General features: G+C 44.2%; 1 protein-coding gene across 4 annotated transcripts in view; it reads right to left on the bottom strand.

Annotated features, from left to right (window-relative positions):
• LEPR (leptin receptor) overlaps nt 1-14760 on the bottom strand; it is a 29388-nt gene extending 14628 nt beyond the window's left edge. For 3 of the 4 annotated variants that reach the window (XR_007205472.1, XM_048313389.1, XM_048313391.1), the window contains exons 1-7: nt 14623-14760; nt 11116-11174; nt 8667-8960; nt 7648-7765; nt 3076-3281; nt 1063-1208; nt 211-355 (exon numbers count right to left, since the gene is read on the bottom strand). Coding sequence is in view for 3 of the 4 variants with exons in the window: in XM_048313389.1 (XP_048169346.1) it covers nt 211-355; nt 1063-1208; nt 3076-3281; nt 7648-7765; nt 8667-8960; nt 11116-11174; nt 14623-14687 (1033 nt within the window). In the remaining variant the exon portion in view is untranslated. Of the gene's footprint in view, nt 1-210; nt 356-1062; nt 1209-3075; nt 3282-7647; nt 7766-8666; nt 8961-11115; nt 11175-11264; nt 11288-14622 lie in introns of those variants that run through there. The other variant, XM_048313390.1, reaches the window with a different exon arrangement.
• Between the last annotated feature and the right edge of the window lie 225 nt (nt 14761-14985).

Below are 14985 nucleotides of genomic sequence, written 5' to 3'. Positions count from 1 at the left end.
GGGAGTGACAGCCACGGAGGTGTGTTCTCCAGAACCCCTAACGCCAGCCTGGCACAGGGGAGGAGCTGAGCCTCAGGCAAAGCCAGCCACAGAGGGCAGAAGGGGAAAAGCTCCCACAGGATTTTTCATCCCAACTCATGTTCTCCAATACCAAATCCACTAAACAAACTGGGAAATCAGTTTTATTCCAAAAGCCTGCAGGTGTCCTACCTCCCAAAGTGGGGTTGTAGGGTGTGCTCCAGTCACTCCAGAACCCTGGACCACGGAGATTCCTGCTCCTCACTTGCACTGAGGATGGAGAGTCAAGTAGGGCACTGTCTATGGCCACTGAGGTTTCCAGAGCAACCTGAAGCATCTGTTGGATTATCAAAATCCATTATTGTTGTAAAATGAAACAGGAAAAGAGACAGAGGGAAGCAAAACAAATAATCTATGAAGTCAGAATTCTCCTCATGCCTTCTCTTTAAACTCAGTTTTTGGGAGTGCTGAGTAAATCGATTTACTCCTTAAGAGACAGGAGATAATGTCCTCATATTCTACACAAGGATTTTCTAGGTTTTTAGGTAGCAAGTTGGATTAAAAAGCTTTCTCCTTTAAATTTACTGTCAATCTGAGAGTGGTAGAAGTTGCATAACTGTGGAAAACAAGTTGTATCATTATGGATTGCTAATTAACAGCTGCTTGTTATTCCAGAGCCACTTGCATGGTAGAACAGAAAAGAACCCTATTTATACAAAACTTATAAATATTAAACATAGATGTGTTACAGAACATACAGAGTGCAGAAAGAAAATGGGTTTAGACGTCACAGAATCCAGGATTTCATCCAAAGAGAAAAATGCGAGTTTGTTTGTAAGACCCAGCAGGAGATGGGGCTTCTCTCAGTGTTTACAGATGCCCAGTCCAGCTTCCCAGCTTTTCCAGCTCAGGAGAAAGCAGCGTGCTAAGCCCAGCTCCACCAGAGCAGCCATACTCTCAACCCAAGGCCAAGGAGGGTGGTGGGAACCCCGGGATTTGGGAGAGCCCCCCACCCTGGAAAGCCGAGCACCGGCGCTGCCTCACCTGGCACTCCCCGTGTCCCGGGGGAGCAGAGATCCTCACTTGGTGCTGCAGAGGGAATGGCAGCAGCACGGGGCTGGACCAGCAGAGCTTCACCTGGCCCCTCTCAGCCAGCTCCAGCTGCAGGTTCACAGGGGCCTCAGGCTTCACTGCACACAAATTCATTGGCAATTTAGCCCCAGCTTCACCCAGGACTGCTGGGTTTTACTGAGTCACAACTCTCCCTCAGAACTGAACTCAGTTCTCCTGAACTCCGTTCTCAAGAGCTGCTCTGCTGCGTGGCAGTGATGTGTAATACCCCTGCAAAAGTCACCCAGGCACTGGTGCAGTTACCAAGAAATGCTGTTTGACCTCCCACTTCCCTTAAATCTGCAGGAATTTCTTCCCTCAGGCCACAACTCTTCCCTGGTTTACCTGCCTTGCTGAAAAGAGGGAATGGGGAAGTGAGGGATGGGAGTGCTGCGAAAATTAATTTGCTCCTTAAAATGGCCTCAGACGGCACACAAGGATTTTCTAAATATTCCCATCCTTCCACAGGGATTATGGCTCTGAAAGGATGTCTCCAGGAGAGCTGCATTAGGACAAAGTAAAAAGGGGGAGTTTGGATAGTCCCATCAGGATGAAGGGAACTCTGGAGTGGGGAATGGATGGGCAATCCTTAGCATTACACTCCTTGGACAACCACAAGGAATCAAGGCCCTACTTTTACCTGTTACTGAGACCTTGGCTGGCCTTGTCCTCATTCACGGCCAAGTTTCTCCCATGGAAGAGTAAAATCCCGCTCCAAACCACTGCAGGGTGAACACCACGTGCAAAAGCTGAAGGGAAAACATCCCCAAAAATCTTGGGCAGTGGGCAAATGTTCCCTTCAAATTCCATCTGCACTGGTGTCCAGCTCTCCAAGTGGTATTACTGGAATCTCACTCAGTTACACCAAAAATATCTTATTATTTTCACTGTAAATCCACCACACTAAGTCAAATTTTATTTAATTTCTACTTCTAAACCATCTCAAAGCAATTAACTTAATGAAAGCCAGCAGGGAGTGATTGGGGAGGAGGCAAACAAAGTCAGTGGCTTTTCCATCACAATTCCCTGATTCAGATCCCACTTCCTGAACACAGATAATGATGGTTGTGATGCCACCTGCTCCACTATAAGCAAATAAAATCCACATGACACAAGCATTCAGAGTTTTACATTCAAAATAGTTTTAATTGAGCTAAATCTTGGCAGAACATATATGAATATTATGCATTTCTAAAACATACTTCCCTAAGCAGAGCAAACTCATTATGTCATTTTTAAATACTGGCAGACTCCAGCCTGAATTTTTAATTTCTTCCTGTAGCATCATCTCAAACCAGCAGGATGAAAAATGCCACCTCTCATCTTCCAAACAAGCCCACCCAGAGACTTTTAACTGGTTCTGTCTGCAGAGCGCATCAGTTAGGAGGAAGTTCATAAAATTCCCAAGTTTTTAAGTTAATAAGATGTTCATAAAACTTTAATTTTTTTCACCTGCAGCTGACAGCTCCCACCTTTATGAAATCTGCCCAAATCTGCAATAACTGGGCATGTTGGATAGCAACACATATTAAATTCATCATGTCAGGAGAGTTTGAGCTTGATCAAACACAGAGGAATATTTCCCAGCTTGGAAAACGCTGGGGTTGCATGGGTGAGGAAGAAAACATCAGGATCAGAGAGCTGCTCGGGAAAATGGGTGGGAGCATTTGCTAAGCAACTTTTGGAACAGCTTTTTAAATTTAAGTCCTCAGCAACATGGCCAGAAAAGCTCCACCACTGGCCCAGTCCTGGGCACAGAGAGCTCCTGATTAGAATGGAAAAAACTACAACTAACCAATTTATTGCCTGCCTGGGCCCTGCTCAGTGTGGTTTGCACTGGAGCCCAGACAGGGATTAGGGAGCTTTTCCTGTCCTGTCTGTGCCCCCTTTCCCAGCAGAGCCGTGCTGCTGCTGTTTTCCATGGACACGGGGTTAAAGGCTGCTTACCTATGTCCGTGGGCTGCAGTGACATCGGAGGGGACCCCAGGGCTGTGCCACCAGCCACCATCTCCAGCCACAGGAGGTAGGTGTGGTTGAGGCTCGGGGAGGCCACCGGGCACTCACAGGTGTCCTGCTCCCTGCAGTCACACCGAGCCACCCTCACTGTCCCCTGCAGAGAGCTCGTGGATGCAGCTCCCTGGGACAGCTCTGATCTACAGGGGGACAAAGCAAACCAGGGAACAAAACAATGAAATCTTTTCTTCTCTATCTCAATAGGCTTGTCCATCTGGATATGGTTTATTGATCAGAAAATAAAATCAATTAAGGTAAAAAAGTAGTAATTGTAACCTATTGCTTTAACTTTGCTGCTTCTCCCTTTTTAAATGGTTTCCAAGTAATGAACACAATTCCCTTAAAGTATTCCCAGATCTTTTCTAGGCACACAATGTTGTTTTACCTTCCCATGGCAGCTCCCTGCCATCCCAAAAGAGATGAATTTCTACTTCCCATTCCTGAGGCACTGAAATAATATCAAAACAATTTAATGTTCCTTCCAGCTCCTGCTACAGTTAATCTTTACAGGGAATATTATAATCATGGAATGGGTTGGGATGGGAGGGACCTTAAATCTCATCCCACCCCAATCCCGTGCCAGGGACAAGGACACCTTCCACTATCCCAGGCTGCTCCAAGCTCCATCCTTGGGCACTGCCAGGGATCCAGGGGCAGCCACAGCTTCTCTGGGCACCCTGTGCCAGGATCTCCCCCCTCTCACAGGGAACAATTCCTTCTCAATCTCCCATCTAAATCTTTGGAACCAGCAGTTCCCAAAGGATTCTTCATTGCCACCTCTACTCTTCAGGCTCTTCCAGAGATCCACACTGATGGAGTTCTGCAGGTATCCAGTGACAAAGGCCTCCCTAAGGCTGGGAATTCAATAGTGCAAATAATTTGTGGCCAAATTTCTCACAGCAGCAAAGCCAAGACAAATCCTGACAGTTCAATCACCTCGGATTCTTTCCTGCTTTTGACTTTTTCATCCTCACCCAAAAAAAAAAGCTCCTGTTTTGAATTGTTCTGAAGTGATTTTGGAGTTATTTCTGTCCAGTAAGGGTTTTGTTTTACTAATTCAGAGAAAGAAATGGAAATTCATAGAATCAGAGCCTTTTTCTGGTTCATTTTTCAAACGGTTTTATAGCCGGCATGACTTACTGGAACCCTCGGATTCAGGGAGGGCAGAGATCTCTGCACTGGAGGAGAGGGAAGGACAAGATTTGGTGCTTTATTTTTTGGGTTTAGTCCATTTGTTATCTGGTCCATTTATCTGAGTGCAGAGCACAGGGAACTGGGCATGATTCACCAATCCCATTTCCATATCCTGCCCTACTTAGAGAGGAAAAGGTCAAAAACTGAGGATTTATGGAGGATGGGAAGAGCTCATGCAAAGCACAGGCTGGGACTGCAGGGAAACCACTCCTGGATCATCCCAGCACCACTCCCCTCATCCCTCACTGAGCTTTGTGCATCCACCTTGGGGTTGGGATACCCTGAGGCTGGAAAATCATGGAATTTCAGCAGCACTGCCCTCCCAGCCCTGTGCTCTGCAGGAACAACCCCAAGCAGGTCTGTTTCGGGGTATGGTTTACGTTCATTAATGCTCCAGACAGTCAATCCTGACATTCCTAAAATAATTCTCTCCAGGACTCCCAGACTTTGGGACACAGGAATTATGCTGATGGTATCTGGCAGACACAGAGCTTTTCAGTTACTTGGAATCATTTTGTTTTTCTACATGTGGCTCCACTGGTTTTTCCTGAATTTCCTTTCAAAGACTTCGCAGAATTTTCTTTGAAGCTTCCCTGCCTTCTCCTGTTGCTCACAAGATTTTATTGGTCTCCAAAAGCCACAATCAGTCCATAAAACATGTATTTTTTCTTCAAACCATGTCTTTGATCTGATCTAACTGGAAAGTGGTTACCACCACCCCAGCCCCTCATCATTCCTAATATTTCAATTTTTAACCATCAAAATGAGATTGTCTGCACCAAAAAAAACCAGTGTAAAGGGAGAGAAGTGCTAAAGAGCTCCTCTTCTGACTTATTAGCCCTCACAAGCTGAGGAGGTCAGTGGCTCCTCCACTCCAAACCCTGTCACAGAGAGTTCTTTTAGCCAACACCTTGGAAAACCTCGGAGAAAAAAACATTTAGGAAGTCCTAAATGTTTTATATTTATATTCAACCCTCTTCAGAAGGTGACGCTTCTCCTGCTAATTGCATCTGTGGCCCCATGGTGAACTTGGAGACTTTCAAATAGATGCTGCAAAATGTCCTGACTGGATTTCAATCCTGTTCTTGCAATTGAAAAGAAAAAGTAAAACTTATTTTAGGAAGAATTACATAAATTTCTACGCTTGCTCTCATTTCAGGGAAGGTCCATCCCAAGCAGGTGGTTCTGAAATAGGGTCACCATTGGAACCCTGCTGTCATTATTCCTGTCATTATTCCTTTTCAAGCACTGCCTTTATTAGGAATGGATGGAGAAAAGCTGTCTGGGGGTTCCAGGACTTTCCATAAACATTTTCCAGTGTTTTTGATAGATGGTAGCTCCAGAAAAATACTCATTTGAAGAAGCTGCCCCATTAAACTGCAGCAGATCTGAGGGCTGCTGAGCTCATAAATCTCTAATGAAAGGTTGGTTTTCTCTGGCTGAAGAGGCTCAATGTACAACTGATGCACTTGAGGCAAATTGCATGATTTTTCCTTAAAAAACACGGAAATTTAGTCCCAGAACTGAAGGAGAGCCTCACAGGTACTTCAAGTAAGTCAAAATACGAGTGCAGCCTCATGAGCTCAAAGGGCAAATGATAATCAGTGCTCAAAATTAAACTGGGAGCACTCCCCAAGGTTCCAGCTCCTGGAATTAACCATGGGCTTTAGAGCATTCCTGGAATCACACAGCTGGGAAGATCTTTGGTAGACAATTAACCCAACTTGCCAAACGAAGCTTTGGAATAACCTTTTCTCCCCCAAAGCCCCATCATCTCCCTTACTTAAGCCTCTCACACAGCCCTGCCATGGGCAGAACAAAACATTCCCATCCCTGATACCATTTCCAAGCAGGAAAACTGTAGATGTGGTAAATCAGAGGTTACTTCTCTAATGCTGAAAAAAACAAAAGCTGTGAGAGACCCAAGGTTTTGTGTTGTAGGTTCCTCTGGATCATTATTTTTGTGCATTGCCCTGTATGTGAGAATCCTGGCTGGATCTCCAGACTCCCAGGGAGAAACACATGCCAGGAATGCATATTTTTAAAACTGGGAATGTTTTCAAGGTATTTTGGCTCGGGAATAAAATGTTAAGGTATCAGAGAGCCAACAGGGAAAGCTGTCACCTTCCCAAAGTCTGAAATGCTTGTGCCTGCTCTTCCCCCAGAACACAGGGACCCTAAAAGGAAAATAGCAATGTGGGATCTGGGGAGGGAAATGAGTGCTCCAAGGTTTTGCTTTGTTTCTCATCTTTGCAGCAAAGAGGAATCAAACAGAGACTCTGGCGAGTCCATAGGGCCTGCTCTCCTAAATTGCACGGCACTTACTGAATTCCCTTCCTAACACAAAGGACCTCTTCATCCCAGCTGGGGCTCCAATCTGCTGGCATCCCCAAAAAAATTCAATATAGAGATTACTGCACTGGGACCACTGGCAAAGCTTTTCCTATTGCAGCTGAGCCTGGATGGAGCAGAGCAAAGCCAGAGCTGCTTCCCCCACAAACACCCATGGAATGGTATTTTGGGAATCAAAGTCATGAGGAACACTGGAAATGGGAACCCACTTCACCAAAATAGGATTAAAATATTATGTCAGCTAAACAAGCATATTTATTCCTGGATAATACATTTGGTTTCTACCCTGACTACAGGGATGATTTGTGCCAAATGGTATCTGGCTGGTTAGGAAGTCCTCCCCTATAAATTCAGCTAATTCAACTATTTCAGCTTCTCCTGTTTGCCAAGGAAATGAAGTCTTATACCAACCCCTCAAATCTATCAAAAAATCAGAAATCAATTCAGAAAGAAACAGAGTGGCTTCATGCAATCAAACAGATCTTTTGATAAGCAATGTACACAAGACCTGCCCACCCCACAGCCAGGATGATTCCATCTCTCAGCATTCCAGGGAATATTCACCACAGTGACAATGAGATGAGAGCAGCATTTGCCATTGGATTACGCTGAAGTACCACACTTACTTCAAGAGAGACAATATTATGGTCAAAAGCAAATAAAAAGCAGACCCAAGACTTTAAAATTAAGAAATTCTAACAACAAAGATACTTTAAGAAGTCAATGCTGATTTCATGAAAACATTTTAAGAAACATGGGAAGGGCAGAGAAGGGGGACTCTCCATTCCAACCTTTTTCATTCAAAGATACACAAACTTTCCATATGGTCCAGGATTACTTTTAGACAGGACAAAGTAAAATCTGCGAAGCTAAAGCTCCCACCATGCTGGAAGCTGAAATGCTGCTGCTTTAGAAAATGCTTTCAGATTTCCAGGCAAATTTAACAGAGCCTGTACTTACTCAGAGTATAGAAGATTAACCTTCAGGTCATCTCTCAGGTCCAGCTTCAAAAGCTGCAGGTTACAAACTAACAGGTCCAGCTTGCCTCTAATCCTACATTCCACGTTCCAGCTCCAATCTGGGCAAAAGAAAGGGATTACACATTTCTGAGCTGTATTAAAACAAAATAAAACAACAGGATAGAACTCACTCACAAAGAGAGGACAAGGAACAGATATTGATGAAGGTGAGGCTGCAGCACAAATGGGAAAATATTTATGAATAATCCGAGTTGGGCACCTTAAACACTTCCAAGGCTTGCAATCCATGTGGTCCTGCACTGTCATGATTAAAGAAGGAATATTTTTAACCTGGATTTAGGGACAAGGCTGCAGGGTGAAGAAAAATGAAACTGATGGTGGTCGTTGTGTCCTGGGAAGTGGCACAGCCTCAGTGTGGCTGTACTGGGGATGTGTGAAATGAAATTCTATCTACTGAGGTCAATGAGATTCCTGGCAGCAGGATGCCAGCTCCGTGTTCCTCAGACAGGAAGAGGGAAAAAACCTCGGGAAAAAAGATCCTAATCCATGTACAGATATTTACTGCATATTTATTATTTAAAGCACCATAATTCATGTAGAAATGATGCCATTTGCTCTCCATCTCCCCTGCCTTCTGATGGAGTTTAAAGCCCATATCCACCAAAAATATTTAAAATATTCCTCACAGTGTCTAAACTCCTTTGAAGATCTGGCTTTATGTCCTCTTATGCAGTGCTCTACATTTTAATTACAATTCCCCTGGAAAGACAGCCAACTTTTTCTTCCCCTCTTGAAACTCTGCTGTACAATTCCCTCCATCTTCCACTACATTCTGAGGAAGGATTTTACCACGCTGAGGAAGGATTTTACCACACTGCCTTGCCTGCCCGAGATAGAAGTGAATCCCCATTAATCCAACCCACCCCTCTCCTCCCAAACAACAAAAAAACCTAAATATTTTAAGAATTAACTTCTTGTGCCCTTGAGTGCTAAACCCACCTATTTGCTGAGGAGCAGAGATATTTATTTCTGAAGGAATAAACTTCCTTGCCTGCATGCTTGCTCTGTACAAAGAACAGCCAATGTTGCTGGCACTCCAAAGGCAACACAGAAAACTTTCTTCATTCATTAAAGACTTGGTTTTGGGTGTTCCAAGTTCTCTCCTCAGACCAGACCAGCTCCCAGCTGAGAAAGGGCTCAGAAAGGTCTCATTCAGCAGCACACAGGGCAGTGTGAAGTTCCTGGGAGGAACTGGATGGACCATGCAATGGGCAGCTGCCATCTGAAGGAAGTCTGCAAATATAAAGGGAAAAGCATTGGAAATGAAAGTTCATATTATTAAACAGTACAAAGGGAGTGGCTGATGTCATAGAGAAATGCATTCATTAGGTAAAAATCAGGTGGTTTCCATGGGTTGTTCCCTGAGGTAAAGACAAAATTAATAAAAACATCCCCTCTAGGTAAAGACAAAATTACTAAAAACATCCCCTCTGACTGGTGTTACAGGTGACAGATTCCAGCCTTTTACCCCAACCTCACTGCACCCAAACTTTTGTTTTCTCAATTTCTTGAAATAGGTCAAGGCCAAAATTGTAGGTGAAGCATCTCTTTGGCAGAAATTGCCTTTTATTAACTAAAAATCCTGAACTGAGGGGAATCCTAAACTGGGTATGAGCCTCATCTTCCCATGCAGTGCTGGAACAGATTCCCTCCAGCTCTTTTAAAACAGCTCCATTTCAATAAAAAAAATAATCCTGTTTTAAATATAAAACACAGTCCCCACTGTAACTCTTAAATAAAAAAGGACAATATCACTGTGGGTGCAACTGCACAGCCCCAGGGCATTATCTGGGAAATGAGAGGCAGGAAAATGATCATTTTTCCCATCAGACTTGGATCCTTCCAAATAAAACCACTCTGAGCACATTTGTTGATAAGTCATAGCTTGACCTGTGCTCGCAATGGCTCAGAGAAGGATGAGCAGGAAACAACTTCCTGTAAAACACTCTGTGAATTCAAAGATTAAAGCTCTACTTGCAGCAAGGCACGGGGCCATTTGTGCACTTTGCATTCAGCTCTTTGCTCAGGAAGGGCAGAAATTTTAAGCAGTTCATTAAATAGAAATTAACTGATGCTCTATGCCTTGCAATAGCCAAAATAAGATACACCAGAATATTTCTAGCACTGTTTGATTAATAGCACAGAGCATGAGCTAAATAATACTCAAATATGCGCTGAGAGCTTTAAAAAAGCTGTTAAAAACAGGAGATGCAGTGTGTTATTCTGCAGAGCGTTCTGCTCTCTCTCCACACGGATTTCGTGCTGCCAGACTCCTGCGGGGCTCTGCTCTTCCCTCCCCTCCCACGGAACAGAGTTTGTGCCTCTGTGAATCCCGGCTTCATTAGGCCTCCTGCAGGAGGCAGTGGAGCAAACAGACTCTCAGGCCATAATCCACGATCAAAAAAGGGACAAACAAGTGCCATGGAGCAGGACAGAGAAGCAACACTGTCCCCAGCGCCTCTCTTTTTCTCAGGAACTTCCCCCTCATGTATCACAGATCATCTCCAGGGATTAATTAAATCTTATAAAGTCAAAAATGTGCTCAGCTCCCTTCTTCAGAAATGGACAAAATAAAGTTAAAATGACCCAGAGGAAGCCATGACTTGTAGTTCTGTCCCCAGAGCAGCAGTGTGGCTGGGCTAACAGGGCCATCAGATGGTGACAAACTGCTCTGAATCCCAGGAAACCTCCCTGGAGCATCCAGGTTTTCCAATTAAAGCTACTCAATCTGTTTAGATCACAAAGGGTATTTAAAAGAATGTCAACGATGCAATATTTGATACTGAGTGGATAAAAGAGTACAGATAGCAAGATAAAAAGGTGTGTATGTATATAAAAAGGTGCCTATATCTAATGATTTCTTCATCTTTTTCATTTATATTTTGTAAAGATGACACAAATTTTCAAAATAACTTCACTGGATTACAGGGTCTGCTTTCTCCCTACGCATCATCATCAGAAGTATTTAAATAGTTCTTATTAGAATAAAAAAAAAAAAGAAAAAAGAAAGGCAAATACCAGCTGTCCCTGCACAGCAGATGCCAATATTGTCCGAGGCATTTCCCAATCAGGAAAGCAGTTTATTAATCCAGCATTTGGAGTGAGCTGAGCACCCTTTGGCAGCCCTGTGCCCATGGAAGCAGGAATGGCAGCACCCCCCAGGAGCAGAGCTCAAACCTGGCTGCACTCAGCTAAAAAACTGCACTTCTGGTGGAAATAGTATTTTTCCTTACAATTTAGGGCAACAAAACAAATTCCCCACAAATTTCTAGTTCTGTCTAGGGCATTTGTTTGGATGTGCCTGGACTCACCACATACTTTTTACTGATGTTTCCTGATCTGAAAAGTTATCCCAAACTGGTTTCTGGGATATTTTTTAGTGACTTACCCATCAACACAAACATGGTTGGGATGATCTGCCCACACATCTTGTTTTGTAGAGCTGACCTGAAAAACAAGTAGAAAATTAATGGAAAGCTTGTAATTATCAGTCTCTTATTTCATTTCAGGGCACTTCAGTTCATTTGAGGCTCACACCTTTGTAAGCAGAATCATGGAATCCCAGAATGGTTTGGGATGGAAGGGAACTTAAAGATCATCTAATTCCAACACCCTGGGATGGGGAGAGACACTTCTCTCTAGAGCAGGAAAGGAAGAACAGGCCGGAAAGGAAGAAAAAAATCAGAATTTTCCAAGTGCAACACACTCAAAATCACTCACCCATTTCAACAGGGAAGACTCCACTAAACTTCACAGCAACATTTCATTATTGCTCTTTCATTTCAGTTACTTTTTTTTCTTTTGTTTATTTTCATCCAATAGTTACATAAATTCTGTTAAAATCTAAATATATTTTTATACTTAAAGATCCATAGAGGAGAGTTTGGCTGCTGTTGTAGTCAAGCAGAACTGAGTGCTGAGTAAAATCCACAGCTCAAGTCAGACAGCAAATGCCAGGGCAAGAAATTCGAGTTAGGGAACCCCTCCAAAGTGTTCCATTCCTTAAATACTTCTGAGGACAGTTTCCTTGAGAACATCCACGGAGCCAAAAGAGGCAGTGCCAAGGTTATGTAATGCACTGGCCTTGCACTTTGGGGCTGCATGTCCTGTAAAATAAATATACTTATATATTCAATATCTACCTGAAGCAGCAGCCAGCTGCCCAGTGAAGTTACAATTTCCAGATCCTTGTCTCCCCCTGCTCTCCCACAAATTCAGCTGGAGCAGAATTTCTCCAGCACTGTGCTCTGCAGGATGAATCCATCCACTTTTCTCCCCATCCACCAGGTGCTTTTTAAGCTCCATTTTCAGCAATTGAAGAGGGAATCTCAGCTTCTCCCAGCCCCTATTTCAGAGGACAATTTGGCTCTCAGCACAGCTGGTAGGTGGCCCATCTTACCTGCTCCTCTTCCATTAGTTTATTCCTACCATGAGGGCCAGAGGAATTATGGAGCTATCAGGTCTGTCATTTCCCAAAGATACAGGCAGGAATTATTTCCAAGAGCCTATATTTGAAGTTACTTAGATTTTCCCTGATTTCTGACTGAAGTAAAAGAAAAAACCTTTTAAAAGGGTTTATTTGACATAAATGTATATTATTCACACTATAAGGGGTTTAATGACAAACAGCCCATATTCCTCTTTTACAGGTGCAACAAAAATTCCCTGTTCATACTTCAATCACTTCTCAGCAGGAAACTGGCAGAGATCACTTCCAAGAAAACTGGACACCCATTTCCAAAACGTCTAAAGTTATCCATAGGTCCTGGGTGTTAGAGTTTCTCCCATGAAATACCCATTTACACCAACAAGAAAACAACCAGAGAGCCCCAGAACCCCATACAGAAGGAAAATTATAATGATATGCAGTTTAGTGAAGAAAAAGGCTTTTTAATTTCCTGATGGAAGTGAAAAAAATTAAGGGAGAATTTCTGCATGGAAAGGGTGCTCAGGCCTTGGCAGGGGATGCTCAGGGAGGTTTGGAGTGCCCATCCCTGGAGGTGTCCCAGGAAGGGCTGGAGGTGGCACTCAGGGCTCTGGGCTGGGGACAAGGTTGGACTCGATGGTCTTGGAGGGCTTTTCCAACCTTAATGATTCTGGGATTTTCCCATAAAAAATTACCATAAAGAGCAATCAGATGTTCTGATGTCAGCCCTAATTTAACAATATTTGGAGCAGAAGGCAGAACCACATTTCAGCCCAGCTTGGAATCTCCCCTGTCACATCAGCCTAGGCTGGTTTTTATAGAGGTGTTTTTCCAATCCAGGCTCCAACAACATTCCTGAACAACACCAGTGCTGTACATGACCAAAAAGCCCTGTAAGCTGCATGATCCCAGAATTAGCCCCTTTTCTGTTCAAAGTTCAGCCTTCCTTGTGTAAACTTTACAGGAGAATTGGGTAAAAAAGAGATATGTACAGATAAATCCCAGGGCAGGATAAATGCACTACTGGAGCAGACAGGATTCCCCAAAATCTTTTCCAGTGAGAACAGTGAACTTGCCAGAATTCCTTACTCCAGTGTAAGAAAGAAAGAATACAAGTTTTACAAGAACATTTACAGGGAATGGGAAGTTCAATAAAGAGAATTATTAAAACTTGTAAGCTCTGTCCTGGAGAGAATAAATTAACACAGCCAGGACAAATTGGTTTATTTGTGGCTGGGGAAGTGTCCATACACAAGGAAGGAATTGAGGTCCTTTTTAACAAACATACCTTGAATTTTTCTGGAACCACTGATTTTGCTACTGCTGTGTACAAGAAATTTTCTGATTTCTTATGTAAATACTATATTCTGCTCCATACCAACAGAATCACAGAATAGCTCAGCAAGTAGAGTTGGGGTTAAAAGCAAAACACAGCAGATATGACAGGCAAGGAGGAGAGCAACGAAATAAAATCATTTTTATTTACAGGTCAGGTGAGAAATCATAAAATCCCCTGGTTTATCAGCATGGAAAACGTGTTCAGCACAACCTGAAATGAGCAGGGCCCACAAACACCTGCACTGGGCATGGAAAGCCAGAGAAACCATCCCTGACTCTTGCAAGCACTGCACTACAGCTGGTTTTAAATATTAAAAATCTCTAGAAAGCATAAAAATATTTTAGTAATAATGTCTATGCACAGCATCTTCTGACCTGTTCTTTAGGGGCTTTCCAGTCCTGTTGGTTCGGCCAAGACCTTCCCGAGTATGGAATTTCATTGCATATGTTTGCCATTGAGTATATTAGCAATCATTCTTAATAAAGAGTTCTGAGTAAGTGGTATGCACAAAACAGAAACGAGTATGACCCACACTGAATAATTTTGCTTGCTAATATTAAAGCTTTCATAAAAGCAACCCAAGTTGGGCAGAAGCACAGCTACAAATCCAGCTCTAAAGCTGCTGGTGGAGCCTCTTCCCCAAGACTCGACAGCAAAACGTCTCAAACTCTTCAGAGTTTCTCCAGATCGTGGAATTTCTCTTGTTTGTAGTGAAACCACTCCTCGTTCACGCTGTGGATCTGTCTTTCCTTACGTGCAGAGCTCCTGGGATTCCTTGGCACTTAAAGGTTATATCCACGTTACAGGCACACTTAGAAGTTAAGGGCTCTCAGCGTGTTCATTATAAACTCTATTATAAGTGCTGTACCACTCACTAACTTTCCGAAGTGCTCTTCTATCACAGCTCCCGCAGCATCAGGGACTCACAGCCCACATCCGCTGAGATTTATTTTCCTTTTCCTTCTGACACTGAATCTCAGGGAATGTAAGGAGGGAAAGGGCTGATTCGGGTACACTAAAATCGCCTGGATCTGCGAGGGGATGTGGAGCCGGCTGCGGGCTGTGCTTAGGGGGGACGTTTCAGGAAATGAGAGGGGAAAAAAGCAGGGAAAAAAAGTAAATTCACCGACCTGCTTCTCTTTGCTCTCGGGGTCCCGACTTGAAGTGACGGCGGCTTGAAGTGACGCTGCCACATGTTGCTCCGATGGCGAGCCCCGGACGGGAGCCTTCCTCAGCCCGGCTCCCCTCTGCTGCCCCGCTTCCCTTCAGCCCCGATCCCTCCGTCCCCAGCCTGACTCCCCTCTGCTGCCCCGCTTCCCTTCAGCCCCGATCCCTCCGTCCCCAGCCTGACTCCCCTCAGCTTCCCCGGTTCCCCTCAGCCCCGACCCTTCCGCCGCCCCGCCCCGGCCGTGCGCCCCGCCCGCCCCGGCCCCTCACACGGGATAATGGGGAAGGAGCTGGGAAGGAGCTGGAGCACCGGGACCCTCACACGG

Source organism: Corvus hawaiiensis, chromosome 9 (genome assembly GCF_020740725.1).
Source record: "Corvus hawaiiensis isolate bCorHaw1 chromosome 9, bCorHaw1.pri.cur, whole genome shotgun sequence".
Taxonomy (NCBI): Eukaryota; Metazoa; Chordata; class Aves; order Passeriformes; family Corvidae; genus Corvus; species Corvus hawaiiensis.
This window is presented reverse-complemented; position numbering and strand designations above follow the sequence as displayed.